General features: G+C 57.9%; 1 protein-coding gene across 1 annotated transcript; it reads right to left on the bottom strand.

Moving 5' to 3' along the window:
* Positions 1-445: 445 nt before the first annotated feature.
* Tead3 (TEA domain transcription factor 3) lies at positions 446-19918 on the bottom strand. Its single transcript, XM_057794341.1, has 14 exons — positions 19469-19918; positions 19064-19274; positions 9609-9860; positions 8363-8427; positions 4982-5044; positions 4064-4075; positions 3486-3623; positions 3353-3402; positions 2940-3001; positions 2467-2609; positions 2195-2368; positions 1887-2027; positions 1655-1807; positions 446-1583 (listed from the first exon to the last, which is right to left on the bottom strand). The coding sequence occupies exons 1-14, from the start codon at positions 19916-19918 to the stop codon at positions 1470-1472; spliced, it is 2028 nt and encodes a 675-aa protein (XP_057650324.1). The 3' UTR covers positions 446-1469.
* Between the last annotated feature and the right edge of the window lie 33 nt (positions 19919-19951).

Genomic DNA, 19951 nt, shown 5'->3' with positions numbered 1-19951 from the left:
AGACATAAATCTGAAGGCTAGAGCAGTAGGCTTGTCGGGTGTCCAATTTGAATCCTAGTGTTGAGGGCGTTTGCAGGGGTTGCCAATACCCCCATGCATACTGTGGCCTCATTCTGCCTCTCCATAGGAGAATCTCTGGGCTCAGCTGGCTGAGTGCCTGGTCTAACCTGGCATCGACAGCTGATTGCTAAAGGCCTTCGGTAGATACTTCAGCCTGGTAATCTACACACCTGGCAGCCGCTAAAGTCCCCAGGCCTCTGAATCCTGGCTTGACTGCCAGCAACTGTCCAGAAGCCAGTAAGGTGAGCTGTGCCCACTGCTGAGCACAGGTGCTGGGTGCGCATCACTGACGGTGGCGGTGGTTGGTGACAGCACCCCTGCACCTTATGAGTATGGGTAGGCCATAGTGGGAGGCTGCACATGACACACATTGTCCTAACCCAACAGCTTTTTTAATTGTTTAGGCAGGAACCAGGCCATGGGCCCCTGCCTTGAGCCATTTATGATATAGCCCGTCACATCTGGATTTAAAAATACACAAAAATACATATAATACATGTTATAAAACCTAGGTGGGGTTTGGAGGTGGCCTGAGCAGTATGCGAACGGTGAAAACCTTCAGGAAGCTCGGGCAGGATGAGGAGGGGCACAGTACTTCATTTGAAACTGATAAATACCCAGGTGACCTGGGGACAGGCCAGTTGACCCTCAGGGGCCTGGATGTGGAGGAAGCAGGGGAGGGGAGGAGACAAGGGCTCTTCAAGTTCCAGGCTCCTGTTCCCTGCCACCTGTCATTGAAGGGGTGCCTAGCTGCATATATGCTGGGGAGAACGGGCAGCACGCTGTCCAGCCTCCAGCCCAGCTGTACCGCTTGCTCTGGGCCAGCACAGCCCCCGCCCCTGTAGCCAGCCCTGTTCTAGGGAGGTAGCTGAACTTAGGCTCCAGCTCCACCCACTCTGTGAGCCTCTATCTTGGCACTTTGATACAGGAGACCAAAGCTCACTGCACGGGGCCTGGGAACAGGCTGGTACCTAGAAGGTACAAGAAGTGTGGGCCATTCTTAGCCCAGCCCCCAACTCAACACCTTGTACCAGGGCAGCCTTGCAAGCTGCCTCTCTGGTCTCCATTCTACCTTCACCTGCTCATGGCTCCCTTAGGAACCAGAGACCAGGCACTAAGCCCGCAGGTGTCCTCCATCCCCCAACTCTGATGTCACTTGAGGCCAGGTGGGACCCGGTCATCTGTGGGTCAATGCCCAGGAAGGCCACATCACCATGGAGCCCTCTTCTCTCCAGTAAAGCGCAGGACAGTGGCAGGGAGCATGTGTGCCGGGGCCAAGGAGGCAGCCTGGGTCCCAGCCTTAAGCCCGTGGGTGGGTGAGTCCCCTAACCCACACCGTGGGAGCCCAGGCAGGCAAGTGTGTGGAAGAAAGTCCGACGTCTTGCATTCTGGTGGACGTCAAAGGGACGCTAGTCTTTGACAAGCTTGTAGACATGGTGCTGTGCCCCATGCTCGCTGGTGGAGACTTCGAAGACAAAAGCGATGACAAGCAGGGTCTCCTGTGAGTCCCGACTTGTGACCACCTGAGGAAGAGAACAAGACTCAGTAGAGCAGGGGCAGTGGCGGGCGGGCCCGAGCATGGGCCGGCGCTCACCTGCAGGATGGTGAAGTTCTCCAGCACGCTGTTCATCATGTACTTCTCGGGCAGGTGCTTCAGCTTGTGGATGAAGTTGATCATGTACTCACACATGGGCGAGCGGTGGATACGGTACACGAAGCGGCCGTTCTCCAGGCGGGCATACTCAGTCTGCGGAGTGGGGCAGTCGTGTCACCTGGCGTCCCTGGCCTGTCTGCCTGTCCCCCCACCTCCCCAGGCCTCTGCTCACCTCCACTTTCTCTACCACTTGTTTGCCGAAGGAGCACACCTTGGTGGACACGCTGATGGTCATGCTGTCGGCCGAGCTATACTGTGAGCTTACCCCGTAGAAGGCCCCAGGGCCCTCCTGAACTGTGCTGTTGAGGTCAGCCTGGGGAGAGGGCACCAAGTGCTGCAGAGGCCAGAGGCTAACCTCCATGCCTCCAGTCCCACCTACCCAGAGGTCTGCAGGTCCCTCCCAGGGGCCCGCTGGTCATGCAGGAGAGCAGAAGCAAGGAACTGGGCAAGTTGCCCATCTTGGGTTGGGAGAAGCCTCACCCAGAACTTGACAAGGAAGAAGGCGTTCGGGGGCCCCTTCTCATAGAGTTCCTTCAGCCCCCCCTTCTTCTCAGGGAACTTGTCATAGATCTGGCGTACATCCACCGCCTCCAGGGGTGGGTCTGAGAAGGCAGGGTTCGTCTGGCCGATGTGCACAAACAGGTGTTTGCTGTACTGTGGGGAGGGCCGAACCAGGGTTAGCCTGCAGGCTCAAGGACCCCACCGCCAGGACCCTGATCTGGATGCCAGTCTCCCCACCATCCCCACATTACCGTGTCGGGGTCCCGTTGCACCTCCATGAAGGCGGAATATTCCAGGAGGCGTAGCCGAGAGGAGGCGATGGTGCGGTCCTGCCACGCAGGCGCAGAGGCAGAGGAGGCAGCGGCTGGGGGCAGCGGGGCCAGGGACTCATAACCTAAAAGGGTAAGATGTAGCTCATCTGCCCAGGCACGGTGGACAGCAGGGTTGGGCTTTACACTCCGAGGGGTGGGGGTGCAGTGTGTAGCCTACACACCAAGCGTGGGCCTAGTACTAGTCACTGGATGTTTTTAATGTGTGTTTACACAGAGAGCTAAGATGCCATTACCGAGAGTGGAATCTGTTAAGATTTTAGTGTCTTTCTTTCCAGGGAATAAAAACTCAACCAACCTCCTATGGCTGCCACCCACCCAGGTACACACAGGTCCCAAACAGAAGGGCAGACACAAGAGGCACCAGGTGCTAGGTGGCCTGGCGGGACACTTACTGTTGAGCGTCGGTGGCAGGGGAGGCTGGACAGGGTAGGCAGGCTGGGCAAAAGGCTTGATGCTGCAGTCAGTCAGGAATATGGCAGGTCAGAGGTCCTCAGCCCCTCACCTGCCCAGCCCCTCCCCCGCATCCCCTCAAGCTGATGCCTCAAAGCGCATGCTCACAGGCTAGCCTGCCACGTTCTAATTTGGATGGCACCCAGCCGCATCCCACAGCTGGTGGGTACACTCCCCTCCCATCCTTAGAAAGCTATTCACTGTGGCTGTGAGTATGTTCTCAGAACTGAGAACCCCGAGTTTTGTTCCCTAACTGGTGGTAACCAGAGATTAACTGTGGTTCCCCAAGTCGGAAACAAATACAGGGCTCAGGAAGGAGGGAAGCGCATGCGTGGAAGCCACAGGCGATACTCACTCCTGAGACGGCCCAGGCTGTTGTCCTAGCAAAGGGGGACTACTCCAGAACTGTGGACAAAGCCAGGGTCTCAGTACTCCGGAACCCTAGCCACACCCCAGCCCAGCCCTCAGCCTCCAGCCCCCCCCCATACCCTTGAGGAGGTGGAGAAGACAGCCTGGGGCAAAGGGGAGGGTGGGCTGAACTTGTTTTGCAGGACGCTGGCAGAGACGATCTGTGCAGATGACATGGAGGCCATGCTTTGGAGTGCTTTGTCCTTGGAGACCTGGTCCTGGGGAGACAGTGGTCACATGAGGTCCAGCTCTGCTGTGGATTCAGTAGTCTACCCTCTCTGAGCCCCAGTATCCTGGCGTCTGTATCCTTTCCAGGGACAGCCCACAGTATGAAATACTACTTTATTCTATGCCCAGTACGGTGGTCCCTTGCAGTCCCTGAGGGACTTGGCTCTGGGCATTCCCTCACACACTGAAATGCAGGGTGCCTGAATGTCACACAGCGTCTGCACAGACACTGCACGCTCCTCCTGGACTCAGATTATCTGACGTGTCTGTGAAACCAAATTAGCTTCATAATTAGCAGCTTTGATTGGTTTCTATGCTGGGCACCACACTGAAGCATGTCCGGTGAGCAGGCCACCTCTGTGCTACCCCAATGCTCCTGTCGTCACCCAGGTGCTCTCAAGGCCCTCCCCACGGGCACTGGGCCACTTACCAGGTTCATGGCCTGTGAAGGAGAAAGGGACAGGATTAGAAACACCAGGGATCTATGGAGGAAGGGACGTGGTTTCTTGTAACCCACCCCCACCCTGTGTCCTGGCTGCCAGCTTCCAAGGAAGCCAAGAGGCAGCTGGGTACTCTTCCCACCCTGAGAAGGAGTGCTAGCCAGCCAGGGGGTGCACTGGCGAGGGAGGATGAAGGAGAAAAAGGACCATGAGTCTGTCCCTCCCAGAACCTGAGCTTGGGAGACTTAGCGGCAGGGAGAAGGGCAGATCCCTCATCCCACCTCGACTGAGCTGCCCGCCAACACCGTTCATGTCCTCCCTCAGTTCCCAGGCCATTAGCAAGCAACAGTCAGGAGAAGAGAGGACAGGGACAGAGGAGAGGCAGTCTGGAGTGGCTCTCGGACGCTGGCCACCTGCTGTCCAGTCACCAGGGGCTGTGGCCTGGGAACCCTGACAGCCTGGTTTTGTTTTTTTTGAGACAAGCATCTCACTGTGTAGCCCTGGCTGTCCCGGAACTCAGATCTGCCTGCTTCTGCCTGAGTGTTGGGTTAAAGTGTCACCACCCCAGACTTCTCCGAGCTTCCAAACCTAACGACTGTCACTTGTGTGTCTCAGGCCCTCTCAGTTCCTCAGCCCTGTTCTGGCCAAGTGGCAGGGGCCCATACCTTAAGCCTGAGCCGTGTCTCCTGAGATCTCCTCCTGGCTAGAACCTGCAAGTGTCTAGAGACCCTGTAGGGAACGAGAGAGAGAGCAGAGGACAGAGAGAGAAGGGGGCAAGAAGAGCTCAGGCCGGAGAGACGGAGAGTGGGCTGGAGAGCCGACGAGGCAGAGGCCTGCGGTGCGCAGCGTGCAGAATGGGCGAGAGAGGCCCGGCAAGGGCTGGAAGCCCTGCCAGGCACCCAACGTACCTTGATGCCAACCTGGTATTCCCGAACCTTCTTCCGAGCTAGAACCTGTATGTGGCTGGACACCTGGGGAGGTGCCCCACCACAAATGGAAACAGGTGGTGAGGAGGCACAGCCAGGATGGCCAGGGAGGGGGGAGCACCCAGCCCTCATCTCTGGAGGCCCAGGATCCAATGGGAGAACTTAGGCATCTCAGCAGGTACATGACTATTGATACTGTCACTATGCACCCTCTGTTCAGACCAGAACCCCAGTCTAAGATCTGCTCTATGCTCAGGCAGAAGAGGGCTGCGCCTAACTCAGGAAGTGGGGGGGTCTTTCCCTCCCAGGATTCCTGAGGCAAGCTTTGGCCCTGTGGCTCCCAGCATTAGATATGTACCGAAGCCACAGCTGTCTTTTATTTTTTAAAGATTCATTTATTCATTATGTAGACAGTATTCCACCTGCGTGTATCCCTGCCAGCCAGAAGAGGGCACCAGATCTCACTATAGATGGTTCTGAGTCACCATGTGGTTGCTGGGAATTGAACTCAGGACCTCTGGAAGAGCAGCCAGTGGTCTTAACCTCTGAGCCATCTCTCCAGCACTCCCCCCCCCCTTTTTTTTTTGAGACAGGGTCTCACTTTGTAGACTGGACTGGACTCTGCCTCCCAACTGCTGGGATTAAAGGCTTGCCACAGCTTCTAGCAATCTCTCCACTGTCCTGCCTGCCTTCCTCCCTCAGCTTCTTCGGAGGAGCCACACAGACATGCCTTTCTGTGGACAGACTGGAGCACACAGTAGGTGCTCTTACTGGAAGGACTTCTTTCCCAGCAACCCGCTCCCTGGCTCTTAATAGTAAAGCTGAGCTAACCCTAGACCAATAGGGCCCAGCTTGTATGACAGCCCTTGGCACAGTCCAGGAACAGACAATGGACTAGAGACCCACATGTCACCAATAGCAGCAGCTGTGGTGGGCTTTCTTCAGAAGTTTTTATTTCCATAAAGAAGCTGTTGTTATGGACTTGAGAACCCCAGTAACTAGCTGAACGGTGGTGGCGCACGCCTTTAATCCCAGCACTGGGGAGGCAGAGGCAGGAGGATCTCTGTGAGTTCAAGGCCAGCCTGGTCTACAGAGTGAGTTCCAGGACAAGCTCCAAAGCTACAGGGAAACCCTGTCTCGGAAAGAGAGAGAACCCTAGTAACACCCCTTAGCCGCATTCGTCCGGCAGGTCCCTGCCCTGGAGTCCCAGCAGATGCTGGCTCCGGTCCTGGCAATACTGATGGCCACCAAGCTTTGGACGTCCAGCCCATCTGGTCTTTGCAGTAACTCTGACTTACAGATGACCCAATCGCAGACAGAGAGGCTCACTATGAATCCAGGCTCACACAGCTGGATACACAGCTGGCATCCAAGCCCAGGCAGTGTGGGCACCACTGGCTTCATCCACAAGGTATTCTCCCAGGATTCCTTCAGACCCTGAAGTGGGGACCACTTCCCTAGGCAGGGCCAGCTCTGACAGCTGGAAGTCACAGGGAGCTTACTCCCAGCTTGGTGTTGAATTGTCTGGTTAATAGGGAGGCATTGTACCAGGCATGGTGGTCCACACCTCGGATCCCAGCACTTGGGAGGCAGAGGTAGGTGGAGCTGCTACAGAGTTGAATGAGAGGGAGTGCCACTGGAGATACGGGCACCCCAGATGGCTAGGTTTCCTGTGTGGACAGCCTAGCCCGGAGCAGGTGCCATGTTGGGTCAGAACGAGGCAGAACATGTGACCGGGTTGGGTTTGACGCAGTCCGAACTTATAGACCCTCAGCCTCTTCCCGGGACTGACCAGGAGGTTTCGGAGGATATGGGCGTGGCTTACCACAGTGACAGTAACAACAGTGGATGCACTTAGCTGCTCTAGGTGTCCACATGTCAATCAATTGACAGTTGCCAAGGCGCCAGGCTGGGAAGCATACTTAGCCCCAGGTAGGGCAGACTATGGGAACTGGGGGCTTGACCTCAGAGTCTGTGTTGTCTGGGGGAGGGGACTGAGAGCCTTATGCTGGAGCCACACACAAAACTCCTCCACCTCAGTCTTAAAAGTGCTGAGATGACAGGCGTGTGCCACTCCATGGAGGGGAGAGTGCTCTTGTGGCCCTCCAAGTGTTAGTGTGAGCTCAGGGACCAGAGTGACACCCAGCTGTGCTGAGGACCCGGGAATGATTCAGGGACCAGGGCAGGAATTACTAAATGCCACGATAAGCGGGGAACCTAGGGCTCCCTCCACCTTCCCAGGATGGGGTTAGGGCAGGAGGGGCTTGTCTGGTTGACCCCTCTCCTAGGTACCCCAGGTCACCTAACTCGCTCCCCTCAGCCTGGCCACACACAGCTGTCGCTGCTCCCCTACTCTCCCCACTGTGGATGCAGTCGGCTTCCACCTCCTGGCTGGCCTCCCAGATCTACCCTGGCAGGGGCAGGACCCCATCCCTCACAACTGCCCCCACTCTTGGCTGCCCCACCAGGGTTCCCTCTCTCCCTCCTCTGTACCACCTGCTCCTGGCTCATTGTTAGGTCAGGGGCCAATCTTGATTCTATCTCCTAGATCAGATCAGTGACCCAACAGGGGCCACTAAACTCCCCCAGTTTCTTAGTTTTATGTCAACTTGATACAAGCTAGTCATTTGGGAAGAGGGAACCTCAACTAAGAAAATGCCCCCACAAGACTGGCCTGTGGGCAGGCCTGTGGTGGTGTATTTTCGTGGTTGATGTGGGAGGGCCCAGCCCGCTCTGGACAGTGGCATCCCTGGGAAGGTGGTCCTGGGTAGTCTAAGGGAGCAACGAGCAGCACTCCTCCACAGCCTCTGCCTCAGTTCTACCTCTAGGCTCCTGCCCTGACTTCTCTCAGTGACAGACATTGTTTGGAAGTATAAGGTCAAACAACCCTTTCCTTCCCAAGTTGCTTTTGGTTATGGTCTTCATCACAGCAACAGGACCCTGAAGATATGCGAAGGACACGCAGAGCGGGCTCTGAGCGGCTGTACGGTCGCAGACCTGGGAGGACAAGCTGAGCGGGCTCTGAGCAGCTGTATGGTCACAGACATGGGAGGACACACGCAGAGCGAGCTCTGAGCGGCTGTATGGTCACAGTGGGGCTGGATAGTGTGAACTACATCACACTTTGTGGTCTGTGCTAACACAAGCGGGGTGTAGTGGTTGCTATCTGCTGACAGGGTCCCCTCCCTGGCTAACTCCCACATAATCCAAAGGCAGTTCGGGGGTGCCTACTCCAGCAAGACTATACAAGCCTTTGCATTCCACCCCACTGGGCACATGCCCATCTTCCGTGGCTAATCTGTGGTCCCTAAACCCAAGACACCCATGGGTGGGAGTGGCAAGGGGCCAGGACCATCTCTCTACCTGTTTTCTCGTTCTGGTCTTTCCAGTCCTCAGTTTGATGTAGCGGGCAATCAGCTCATTTCGACCTAGTCGGAGAGATAGCCAATGAGGACCGGGTAGAGGGAGGGTCCAACCCAAGCCTGGGCACCCCACCTGGCTCACCACGCTTTCCTCAAGGCTCCCCGGCATGCTGTCTCCGGGACTTGCAGGAGAGCAAGGCCCTCAGAAAAAAGGAGGACCTTGACAGGTAGGTAGTGTGGCTGTGGCTCCCAGCAAGGCTCAGAGGCTAGGGTTGAGGGTGGGTCTCAGCCCTTGGCCCCTGTCTTGGGCAGTTCTTTCTGGCTTCATCCTGATCACAGGAGACCCTGAACAAGCCCTGTCCCTTCTCTGGTGAAGGAAAACGGGAGCTAGAGGCTCTAGCATGTCTCTGATGCTAGTAGCTTGGGTCAAGGTGTGTCCCTGGGTCCTCACACCAATGAGACCCATATGGCGGTATCCACTCGCCTCAGTCTTGGGTTAGGGGCTCTGCTTGGCACCCTTGGAGACCCTCTCGGGGAGCAGACTATGCCAAGGTGGGGGCTGTCTATACATGCCATAGGGTATATGTCAGTATCCAGAGTGTGCAGTCAGCCCCCCAACCTCCTGTCCTCCCCAGAACTGCCACATTCCCCAAATTCCTTTGTGATGACAGAACAGGCCCCACTGCCCCTCCCTGCCCGCCAACCCCTTGTCTAAAAATACCCCATGGGGCTGCGCTGCCATTGGTGAGGGTGCGCTGTGGGCAGGCTGCCCCACCCGATGGAAGCACCCCAGAATATCTTCCTGTCCCGAGAAGGGGTTCAGGCATTAAGGACCGGCCTATACAGAGGGTGGGGCTCCCATCTTTGTTTCTTCCTATGGTATCCCCTCAGTCCTGGGTGCTGAGATTCAGGGGGAGGCTGGTGCTACCTCACTAGGCTACAGGCTCTCAGAGGCTCGCTGGACTGACCCAGTTTTCCTGGCCCCCTGAGTCACCCCGAAACCTCCAGCCGGCAGGGCTGGGGAGAGGCGGGGCGCGTGTGGGCTGCGGCCGGCCTGTTTGCGAGGTGCAGCTGGTGGAGGCCCCAGACACACGCAGCTCAAGCCCGCCCGGACTCGCCCGCCAGGCAGGCGGCCAGGGCTCCCCCAACCAACCGGTCTGGCAGGGGACAGAGAGCAGGGGGCGGGGCCAGAGGGCGGAGCCACGCCCACCTCTGCCTGCCCCGCGCACTCACCACTCAGCACTCACCGTACATCTTGCCCTCATCTGACAGGATGATCTTGCGCCGGCCGCAGGGCGGGTAGATGGCCAGGGCCTCCTGGAAGCTCTGCTCGATGTCCGGGCTCCACACTCCCTCGGCATCGTTGTCCAGCCCCTTGTCCAGGCCTTCGGACCCATCCTCCCGGGCCTCCCCGGGGCTGCTGTTGGCGGTCCAGCTGTTGGACGCTATTGTGCTGGTTGCTCTGGGCTCTGGGCCTGAGCCCCCTGGAAGGCCTGAGCCTAGACAAGCAGATGACAAGGGTTAGGACAGGGTTTTGCCACCCCAGTGACTGTTCCAATGCTCCCCCCACACCAGGCTGGATGAAGGCAGTCAGAGGTTAAGCCTGTTCAGAGCTGTGTGTGGCCTTGGATGAGTTACTTTACCTCTCTGAACCTGGGTCCTATAAAAAGTCAAAATGGTCCCTCGGAGAGATGGCTCACGTTAAGAGTGGAGGACCCTATGTCCAGCACCCATGTCCGACATCTAACAACTGCCTAGCAGGCACTCTCTCTCTCATACACACACACACTGAAAATGCCAGGCTGGAACACTGAGAAAGCAATAGGAGCTGGTATGATCATGCACCCCTGTAATCCCATTACTTGGGATGCTGAGGCAGGAGGATTGGGAATTCAGCTGCCTCCACTACACAGCACATCTGGGGCCAGCCTGGCCTATGTAATACATTGCCCCCCACAAAGAGATGGCCCGACAAGACAGTGGCAAGAGCATCTGTCAATCCTCGTGTCCTGAGCTCCCTTCCTGGGACCTGCACGGTAGCTTCACATGCGGGAAAAAAGTAAGTTTAATAAAGGAAGGAGCGAGATCTCCCCCCGGCCACCACCTACAACAGTATATTTATCAAAAGGTATAGCACCCCCGTGATTACACACTTGGGAGGCTGAGGCAGGAGGATTGCTAGTTTGAGCCAGATATGCTGTTTGCCTGTAAACCCAGCATTCAGAAGGCTAAGGCAGGCAGACTGGTTTTTTTTTTTTTTTTTTTTTGCTTTTCGAGACAGGGTTTCTTTGTAGCTTTGGAGTCTGTCCTGGAACTAGACCAGGCTGGCCTCAAACTCACAGGGATCCACCTGCCTCTGCTTCCCGAGTGCTGGGATTAAAGGCGTGAGCCAGTGCCTGACTCAGACTGCAAATACTAAAGGTTAATCTGGACTACATGGGGAGACCCTGCCTTCAAACAAAGAACGAGGCAGCAGCAGCAGCCAGAGACTTCAGAGCTTGGGCGGCTGGAGCAGGAGTTCAAGGTCATTCTCAGCGATGTACAGCAACTGAGTCCAGCTGGACTGTAAGGGCCGCCCCCACAGGGCACCTGCATATCTGGGCAGTCTCTACACAGGCAGGCAGGGAGGATACTTACTCCTAACAAGCCTGTGGAGCTCTGAAGTAGAGCATCAGGCTAGGACTGGTGTCTGCAGCCCTCTCAGGGCAGAGGTGAGAGCCTCTCCCACCAGCACCCGCGCAGGACTGCTGTGGGAGGAGACTTCCTTCAGCTTCCCCACAGGTAACTCAGGAGAACCCCCCACAGGACCTTAGCATGGGGCAGGCGCTGCCCAGGGCGTGACCAGGCCCGAGTGGCAGAGGCCAACGAGGAGGAGGTACAGCCAGCAGCTTGGCTCTGCCTGTCCTGGCCTTCTCAATCCACTTCCTGTTGCCATACCTCCTCACCACCCACAGGCAAGCCTGTCCCGGCCCACATGACAGACGGCACCTGTGTTCCACACACCCTCTCTGTCCCCAAGAACACAGCTCCAGATGCACCTCACGCCTCCTGCAACCCCAGAACATTGGAACCTGAAGTCAGTTCTGAGGGCCTCCAGCCCTGGTGCGCTTTGCTCTGGGAAGGCAAGAACAGAGTGCCTGCCTGTGTGGTGACCCATGCCTTTGCTGCCAGCAGTCGGGAGGCAGAGGCAGGCAGTTCTAAGGTCCCAGGACAGCCAGAGCTACACCGGGAGACCAGATCTCTCTATGGCAGGGTCTGAACAATGCTGAGCTTGGAGTTCATTCTGTGTGTCTATGTTAGGGGCATCTTACTATGCTGCCCATGCTGGCCATCCACCTGTCTCAGCCTCCCAGGTGGTAGGGTACCAGGCATATATATGCAACTGCACACAGTTCTAAGCATCACGTTTAGACTCAAATTTTTTTCTTTCGGTTTTTCGAGACAGGGTTTCTCTGTAGCCTTGGCGCCTGTTCTGGAACTAGCTCTTGTAGACCAAGCTGGCCCCTAATTCAGAGATCCACCTGCCTCTGCCTCCCGAGTGCTGGGATTAAAGGTGTGTGCCGCCACCACCACCCGGCCTAGACTTAATATTTCTAACAGTGGCACCTGCCGTGTGCCAGGTGTGGTTTGGGGATTTGACAGGGTGACTCATCCAATCTTCATAGTAACCCTTTGGGGTACTGTTTTGAAAATAATTTATTCTATTTTATGCACACTGGTGCTTTGCCTGCAAGCATGAGTGAGAATGTTGGATCCTGCTGGAGTTACAGTTGTGAGCTGTACTGGGAATTGAACCTAGGTCCTCTGGAAAAGCAGCCAGTGCTCTCTACTGTTGAGCCATCTCTCAAGTCCCTAGGATACTCTTAGTAATCCTACTTATTACATGAGAAAAACCAAGGAACAGAGAAGTCAAACCACTTCCCCAAAGATACACAGCGAGTAAGTCACAGAGCTGGGTTTTGAACAGAGTTACTGGTTAGTGGCAGAGATGGAAGCTAGGGGGACAGGGTATCTGGGGAGAAGAAAGACCCTGCTGCCCACACCCTAACCATGTGGACAGGAAAAAGGCAGTGAAGCCCACAATCTGGATAGGAAAATAAGGTCCAGGCCACTGAGACCCCTCAGCTGAAGTGGCTTCTGGGACACCCAGAGGTCTCTCTCTGTGCCAGTCGGCAGCCAGGGGCAGATGCCCTGCCCTCGGCCTGTTCCTCACCACAGAACTGTGTAGGTCTGCAATCTTCCATCTACAGTAGGAATGGGGCAAAGGGCTGTGTGTCAGCTGGGGGAGGGGACACTGGAGCAGCAGCTGGTGGTCGTGGCCTCCCCAGGTATCTGTCTGATGCTGCCAGCCAAGGAGCTGTCAGACCAGCTGAAGGGTCAGAGGACCCACCCTGAGATAGGACCCCTGGGCCCTCAGCCTCCAATGGAACAGCCAGGCCCACTGCACGGGGGCCCTGGCAGCCCAACTTCTGAAGAAACTTGCTGGCCTCCCCCAAGTCTCTGGCTGTCTCCCCCTCATCCAGGCCATGCCCCCCTCCTGGGTGATGTCAGTCCTGCCCCGCCCCCGCGGGAGCATGTGGCCAAATATGGCGAACAGAGCAGCCCCGGAGCTGGGACTGACTGGGGGCGGGGCAGCCCCTGGCTGGGATCTCTGGCAGCTGGGGAGGGGGAAGGGCATGGGGGGTGAGGGGTGTCAAGGAGTAGGAACCCTAACGCACACACCCTACAGGGCTCCTGGGCACCTGCAAGACTGATATGGTTCTAGGCACACCCCAGGACGGCAGGGCACCCACATGAGTGGCATAGGTGGCACCCCCAAACAAGTCTCCCACAGAAGCACATTCGTGCAAGGCTTTGCCCAGCATGGCTCTGCTGACATCATTCAGGGAAGGCACCCTCAGGAGGCATGGGAGGCTACTGGGGTGACTGCTGCCCTCCCAGGGTCACTAGAGTGATGAAGACAATCCCTGGAGCGTGAATGCTCACCTCCAAACCCAGGGACTCAAGGGAGACCGTAGGCTGAGTGTCAAGGGGCAGAGTGGAAGCAGAGCAGCCCCAAAGACAACCTCCATCGAACGCTGCGTTCTGAGAGGAACAGGGGAGCAGGAAACGGAGGGCGAGATGGCCCCAGATGAATGGAAAGGACAAGAGGGTCCCAAAAGAGTCACCCAGCAGGCTCAGGCCAGAGTAGAGAGCTCAGAGACCAGCCAGTGCAAGGCAGCCGAACTGACGGCCTCTCATCTGGGGTGGGAGGAGGGAGAAGACCCAGGGATGGATCCACAGCACCCAGGTGAAGAGGCGAGCGGGTGGGACCCGCAGGGGCATTGCAGGAGGAAGTCAGGGGCCTAGAGCAGAGGAACGACAGAACGGGGGGGGGGGGGGGCGGGGCGGGGGGGCCTGGCTCGGCTCCTCCTCCCACAGACCCTCTCCCTCAAGAGTTTTCTGGAGGGCTTTAGCCTTCCCTATCACCCTTAGCCTGCAGATCAGTCACACCTGCCTCCTCCCCCTCTCCCAGACCCTCAGCCTGGGGGTCAGAAGGTGCCTCGGGCCAGTGACGAGGAAGGGGGCCAGGAGGCCTAAGGAGATAAGGGGCCCGGCTGCCCACTCCCAGCCCTGGGGCCAGATCTACGGGCAGAACTGGCCAGACAGCTCTGAATGGAGGCCAGAGTTGGGCGGCCGCAAAGGTCCTGTGGCTCCCTCCGAAGGGGGAAGGCCAAGCCTGGGGCCAGGACTCCCTGAGAGCTGGTGCCCTGGTACGGGCACCGCAGAGACAAGGCACGTGGTTAGGTGGCACTTCGCTGATTCCCAGGGGCGCAGGAGTTAATGGGCCCTGCAGGGACCCCTGCCCCCAAGTGCTCTCACTTCCAGGAGCTAGGCAGAACCCAACGCGGGCAAATCAGTGGGTCCCTTGCGCTCCACCCCAGACCGGGTTGACAAGGAGGCAAGGCTGGGAAGGGCCCGTTGGGCCTCCCCACCCCCTAGCCTGTCTTCCCTCTACCCCACCCCCATGGCAGCCAGCTGTTCCCCAGCTGCCAGAGGTTCCCACCCTACAAGTGGCCAAGCTCTGGTTGGGACCAGAATGGGCCAGGGGAGGGGGTAGGGATGCTCTACGCCTCCCCCTCCCACCTCCACTCTAAGGACCCAGGAGGGACCGGCCAAGTAGCCACACCCTGCCATGCTGGGGAGAGAGGACCCGCGCCCCTTCTCCACAGGAGGGAGTGATTTACAGGCCGACTGGAGGAGGCGGCTCCTCCCCCCTCCTGCTCAACTAATGTGCTTCCAATTTGAGAACCATGGTTCCCGCCCCTCACCACCACCCCTAGGAGCCGCGGCCAGGAACAGCCCCCTCCTCAGAGCCCCCAAGCCTCCCGCAGATGGAGCTGACCAGTCCCAGAAGGCCTCCCAAATTCTCTCTGCCACTCTCCAGGGTCTCTTTGTGTATACAGAACCCCAGAGATGGGGAGGGGGAGGCTGAGGGACAACCTGAGGAGCTGGGGTCCCACAGAACTCAGTTAACATGTGCCTTTCCACCACCCCGCCAAGTTACCCACTGGGCTGCCAGCAAGCAGCGATGTCAGGGAAGTCTCAGGGTCTTCTATGAGTACACAGGCTGCCACCTTGTCCCTCCTCCGACACAGGAGGCAGCAGCCACCTTACCGTGTAGCCCCCTGTGTTTTTTTAAAAAATATATATATATATATGTTGACATACAATCATGGTGTTATTTATTCGTGTGTGTGTTTGTGTGTGTGAGAGAGAGAGAGAGCGCGCGCGCTAGCACAGTGTGGAGTTAACCCTACACTCCTTCCATCACATAGGTTCTCAAGATCAGGCTCAGGTCATCAGGCTAAGCCGCAAGCACCTCTTCCCACTGAGCCATCTCGTTGACCCCACCACCCACTTTTTTTTTTTTTTTTTTTTTTGGTTTTTCGAGACAGGGTTTCTCTGTGGTTTTGGAGCCTGTCCTGGAACTAGCTCTTGTAGACCAGGCTGGTCTCGAACTCACAGAGATCCACCTGCCTCTGCCTCCCAAGTGCTAGGATTAAAGGCGTGCGCCACCACCACCCGGCCCACCACCCACTTTTGAAAGCGGGTCTTCACTCATGTAACCTAGATCACCCTCAAACTTGTGGAACTCCCAAGTGTCGGGGTTTACAAGTGTGAGGAAAAATTCAAATTAAAGTTATGTATATTATAACATAAATTTATGATTTTAACTCCTCTTGTTTTTGTTCTTATTGGGTTTTGAGATAAGGTCTCACTTTGTAGCTGTGGCTGCACTTGAACTCACCATCCTCATACCTCAGCCTCTCAAGTGTTGGGGACTGCAGTGTGATTGGAAAAAAAAATACATACCTATAATATCTACCATGTTAGACTTCTGTCGGAGAGTGAGTTTCTTTGTACAGCCCTGGTTAGCCTTAAAGCTGCGCCTCACTTGGTCTCCCTAGTGCCGGGATCCCACTGGGCATGTAGCCCTGGCTGTCCTGGAACTCGCTCTGTAGACCAGGCTGAACTCGGGAACTCACAGAGATCCCCCTGCCTCTGCTTCAGAAGGTGCACATCACCACACCCAACTTGATGGTATCTTTTGCAAGGTCTTCCAGATAGATGCCGCATGCATTGGGGTCCCGGGCCCCCACACCCTGTGTGGCGTAGCCCTGAGGATGTCACCCACACAAGCTGAGACAGTGACCACCCACGGCGTCAATCTCAGTCACACCTCAGTTTCCCACACTCTGGCTGTCTCCCGGGCTGCCACAGGGCACCCTCGTACACATCAGTGGATCCTGTCATTGTGCTCACGTACAGTGTCATAAACAACCACACAGACAAACCCAAGGCCACCTCACTCATTGCACAACAGGCAGCACCGTGGCATGACAGGTCACAGGGATGCCCCTCGCACAGAACCACAGTATCACTGTCCCTCACACTGCCAGTGGTACCCACAGACACACAATTTTCATCACGATTATCCCAGCGTGATGCCCAACAACAGAAAGTCACCTCGGCAGCTTCTTGGATACACACAGGCGCATACAGAGAAATCTCCACTCCCCAGCTGACTTACACCCCAGAGAGTCATGGGTTCTCTTCCCACCGTGTGGGGTCTGGACATTGAACACAGGTCGGCAAGCTTGGCTCAACCACTTTTTTTTTTTTTTTTTTTTAAGCTTCGGAGCCATCTTGCCAGCCCAGGTTCTCAGTTTCTCTCGTGACCACAAGGATGGAGAACACCGCAGTGGCTCTCACACGCGTTGCCACAGACAGCTTTTCCCACGTGTGCTCACAAAATCTGTATCTGGCTTCTTTCCCATAGGTACCCGCTGGACAGCGCGTGCCGCACGGACGACCCTTCACGCTCCTCTCGGATGCTACAATGCAGTCACACACGGCTGCCTTCTCGTTTCCTCTCTCGCTTCCTGCCCTTTCAGGCCTGGCAGGGAATCCAGGAAACAATCAGCACTCGAGGAAACCCCAAGGGCTGAGACTTTGGGGAGTTGGGTCTGGATTCTGGGTCTGAAGATAGGTAGTGCCCCAATGGGGCAACAGTACCCACAGGGACCACAGCAACCTTCTGATCCCCAGCTCTAACCAGAGAGGCTTAGGAGGGGCCCTAGAGCTGCTACAGCTCCTGTGACCCACGGGGAACAAGGCTGGGAGCTTCTGAGAGCCTCGGACCAGCCTGGCAGTCAGGGCCTCCTGGCCCCTGACCCCTCAAGCAGGAGTCCACCCTCTAACCCTCAGCAACTGCATCCTCTGAGCACAGACAAGCCTGGTACTTCGTTCCTCAAGCTCCTACGTGGAGCCCTAGGGAACCTGAAAGGCTCTGGGACTGAGGCTGGAGGCAGCCACCCAGTGGCCTCTGAACCGCATTTACAAGAGCAAGCGCCCCCAATTCCACGACCTCCCTGTCATTTCACCACTACTTCAGGTTACCTACCTCTCATCCTTGCCTTAACTACAAGCCCCCCCAAGACTTTACCCTCCTGCCTTCTTTGCTCCACCAGGGGTCACCCACCCACCTCTCCAGACCCCTCCAAGTTCAACTTCCACGATGAAGGGAGATTGAGGTGGAGGGGGGGCACACGACCACGACAAGCCTCTGCGGGGCTCAGGGATTAGGCACCTGGGGAATCACTCACACAACTCGCCCATCAAGGGGACCAGAGACCTGTCTCCTGACCTCTGTAGAGCTGTCTCTTCTCCCCGACAACATAGCAGGCTAGGATGTAAAAACTCACAGTGACGTGGGTGCAGGCCTCTGGAGAGACACTCACCTACGTGTGTGTGCACACTCAGAGATCTCCTGCCAACCACTGACCATTCTGTTCCACCATCCCCAGCCCAAAGTGCTAATTAGCATTAATTACAGTCCCCTCCCTGGGGGTGGGGAAGGCCTGGCTACTCTTGCCCACTCGGTGAGTAGAACCTCCGTCCAAAAAAAGCGTGACAGACAATAGGGAACAGCCGAGTGGGAAGGGAAGACCAGCCGCCCTCAATTGATTTAACAAGTACTCAGAAGAAGCGTGGCGAAGGGAGTCTCCGATGGAGGTCCCGGGGCTAGGAAGGACAGAGCCATAGTCTCCCTAAACTTCCACCTTCTAGTGCTTTCCCTCCTGGCCCCAGGCGACAACAACCCTCAGCCGGGGGGTGTCCTAGACCCCAGCACGAAGGCGGAACCGTGTGTACACAGAACCAGGCCACGGGAGCGCGAATACACGGAGCCACCATAGACACCAGCCCCTCAGAGCCGTGTCCAGCCCCCACCCCCATCCTCTCCGCTGGGCTACAAGTCCAGGCCTGACTTGGTTCTGCCCCTACCTGGAGAGCTCGGGACACAGGCCCTGAGAAGCCCGGCCCCGGACCGCGTTCCCTTTTGCTCTTTAAGAATCTAAGCCCTCAATCAGGGCCCCTATTGGGGGTGGGAGTAGAGTAGGGGTTTCAGTGACTCTGCCCCAGGACCTGCTGGGGTTAGAAAACAGATCCACACCAGCGCTCCGGCCTCCCTTCCCAAGAAGGAATAAAGACGTGACGGACAATGGAGAGGACCCGAGTGGGAAGGGAAGCCCAGACTCCCTTAATTGCCTTAACAAGTTCTGCGGAGAAGGCCCCAAATGAAGCCGCGTCCGGAGCAAGACTCCTGGACTAGAGCTGACACTCTGAAACCCTCGCCTCGACGCGGGCCGCAGAACTGGAGGAGACAGGCATCCCCTTTCGGTGCGCACACGCTCCGGGCTCGCAGTGCGGCTTCCCGACGCCCGGCCGGGTCCCAGTGCAGCCGCGAGCAGTGCTCACACCGACGCGCCCTGGCCAAGGCCTGCGTGGAGCCGGGGCCCGCGGGTTCCCGGAGTCCAAAGGGCGCCCCGGATACGAGTCCCGGCGGCAGGCCCTCCAAGCCCGCGGCTCCGGGCGCACACCCCGGCACTCGGCGGGGCCAGGCCCGGGCACCCGAGACACTCCGGGCTTCCCAGCCTTCGGGTCGCGGGGGGGTGGGGTGAGTGGGCGGGGCTTCCCGGAGAGCGTCTCCCCCCCCCCCCCCTTCCCTCCAAACTTCCCGGCACCCAGGTCCTGGGCTTGGGCGCAGGCTGGACAATAGCTCAGCGCCCCCAGGGTGTCTCGGGTCCCCGCCATCCAGAAGCCACCCGAGCAGTCACCTCTGCGCGCGAGGCCTCCGAGTTGAGTCCCCTGGGCTTACCTGCTCCGAGCTCCGGGGGGCGCTCCGCCGGGCCGCTCCTCCGGGCCCGAGGGAGTAGCAAGGGGGGCCGGGAAGGGGGGTCGTGGGCAGGGGGATGGCCGGAATGCACGGAATGAGCCGGGCCGGAGCGGGAGGTGCTGGGCGCGGAGGAGGGAGCGAGCGGGACGGAAAGTTTGTGTTGAGGAGCCGGGCGGGGGGTGGGGGCTGCGGGCTAGAGGGGCGGGACCTGTGGGCGGGGTTAGATCTGGGCGGGGTCGTGAATGGGCGGTGTCAGTGTGGAGGCGTGGTCTAAGGCGGGCCCGGGCCTGCGGTCTCTGACCACCCAGCCCCAAGAACGCTCGTCACTGTGGATTCGCCCTCCCGCGCACCCCAGTTCTCGCTCGCCATCTCAGAGTCCCCACCTACGCAACCCCCTTTCGGGTACCCCGCTGAATCTTGGTGATCAGGCCTGGGGCGGAGCCAAGAGTGGAGCTCTGCCCCCTGGGCCGGACTCTTGAAGGTGTCGGGGGTCCTGGGGAACCGCGTTTCGTGCAGCCAAGCGGCGCCCGGAGTCTCGGGGTTCCCCACCCTTCCACTCCGGTCCGCCGCAGCCGAGGCCTCTGCAGCGCTCCTCCCACCGAGAGCCCGCCCCCCCACTCCGGGGCCCCAGACCCGGCTCCGCCCTGCCCGGACCCGGTTTGTCTGGTTCTCCCCGAGTGGCTTGTTTCTCGAATTTCTCCCTTTCTCCCTCTTCCTGGACCTCTGGGGCCCCTCCCTCTCCGCCCTGCTGCTTGGAGAGTCGGGGGCCGGACCCTGAGGTCCTGTTGAGGATCCATAGGACAGAAGGATACAAGGGAGGGAGCTCAGAGCACGCATGGGCACCTGGGTCTACAAGCACGCATCCGGGAA

Source organism: Chionomys nivalis, chromosome 19 (genome assembly GCF_950005125.1).
Source record: "Chionomys nivalis chromosome 19, mChiNiv1.1, whole genome shotgun sequence".
Lineage (NCBI taxonomy): Eukaryota > Metazoa > Chordata > Mammalia > Rodentia > Cricetidae > Chionomys > Chionomys nivalis.
Note: the sequence above shows the minus strand (reverse complement) of the source record. Positions and strands in the feature narration are given on the sequence as shown.

What these genes read in the sequence shown, in the direction of transcription:
- Tead3 (XM_057794341.1), bottom strand. Translation starts at nt 19,918, where the DNA reads ATGCGTGCTCTGAGCTCCCTCCCTTGTATCCTTCTGTCCTATGGATCC. An exon ending in TGCAACGGGACCCCGACACG is followed by an intron (nt 2,369 to 2,466) that starts GTAATGTGGGGA and finishes CCCTCCCCACAG; the next exon opens with TACAGCAAACACCTGTTTGT. An exon ending in TCTTCCTTGTCAAGTTCTGG is followed by an intron (nt 2,028 to 2,194) that starts GTGAGGCTTCTC and finishes CCCTCTCCCCAG; the next exon opens with GCTGACCTCAACAGCACAGT.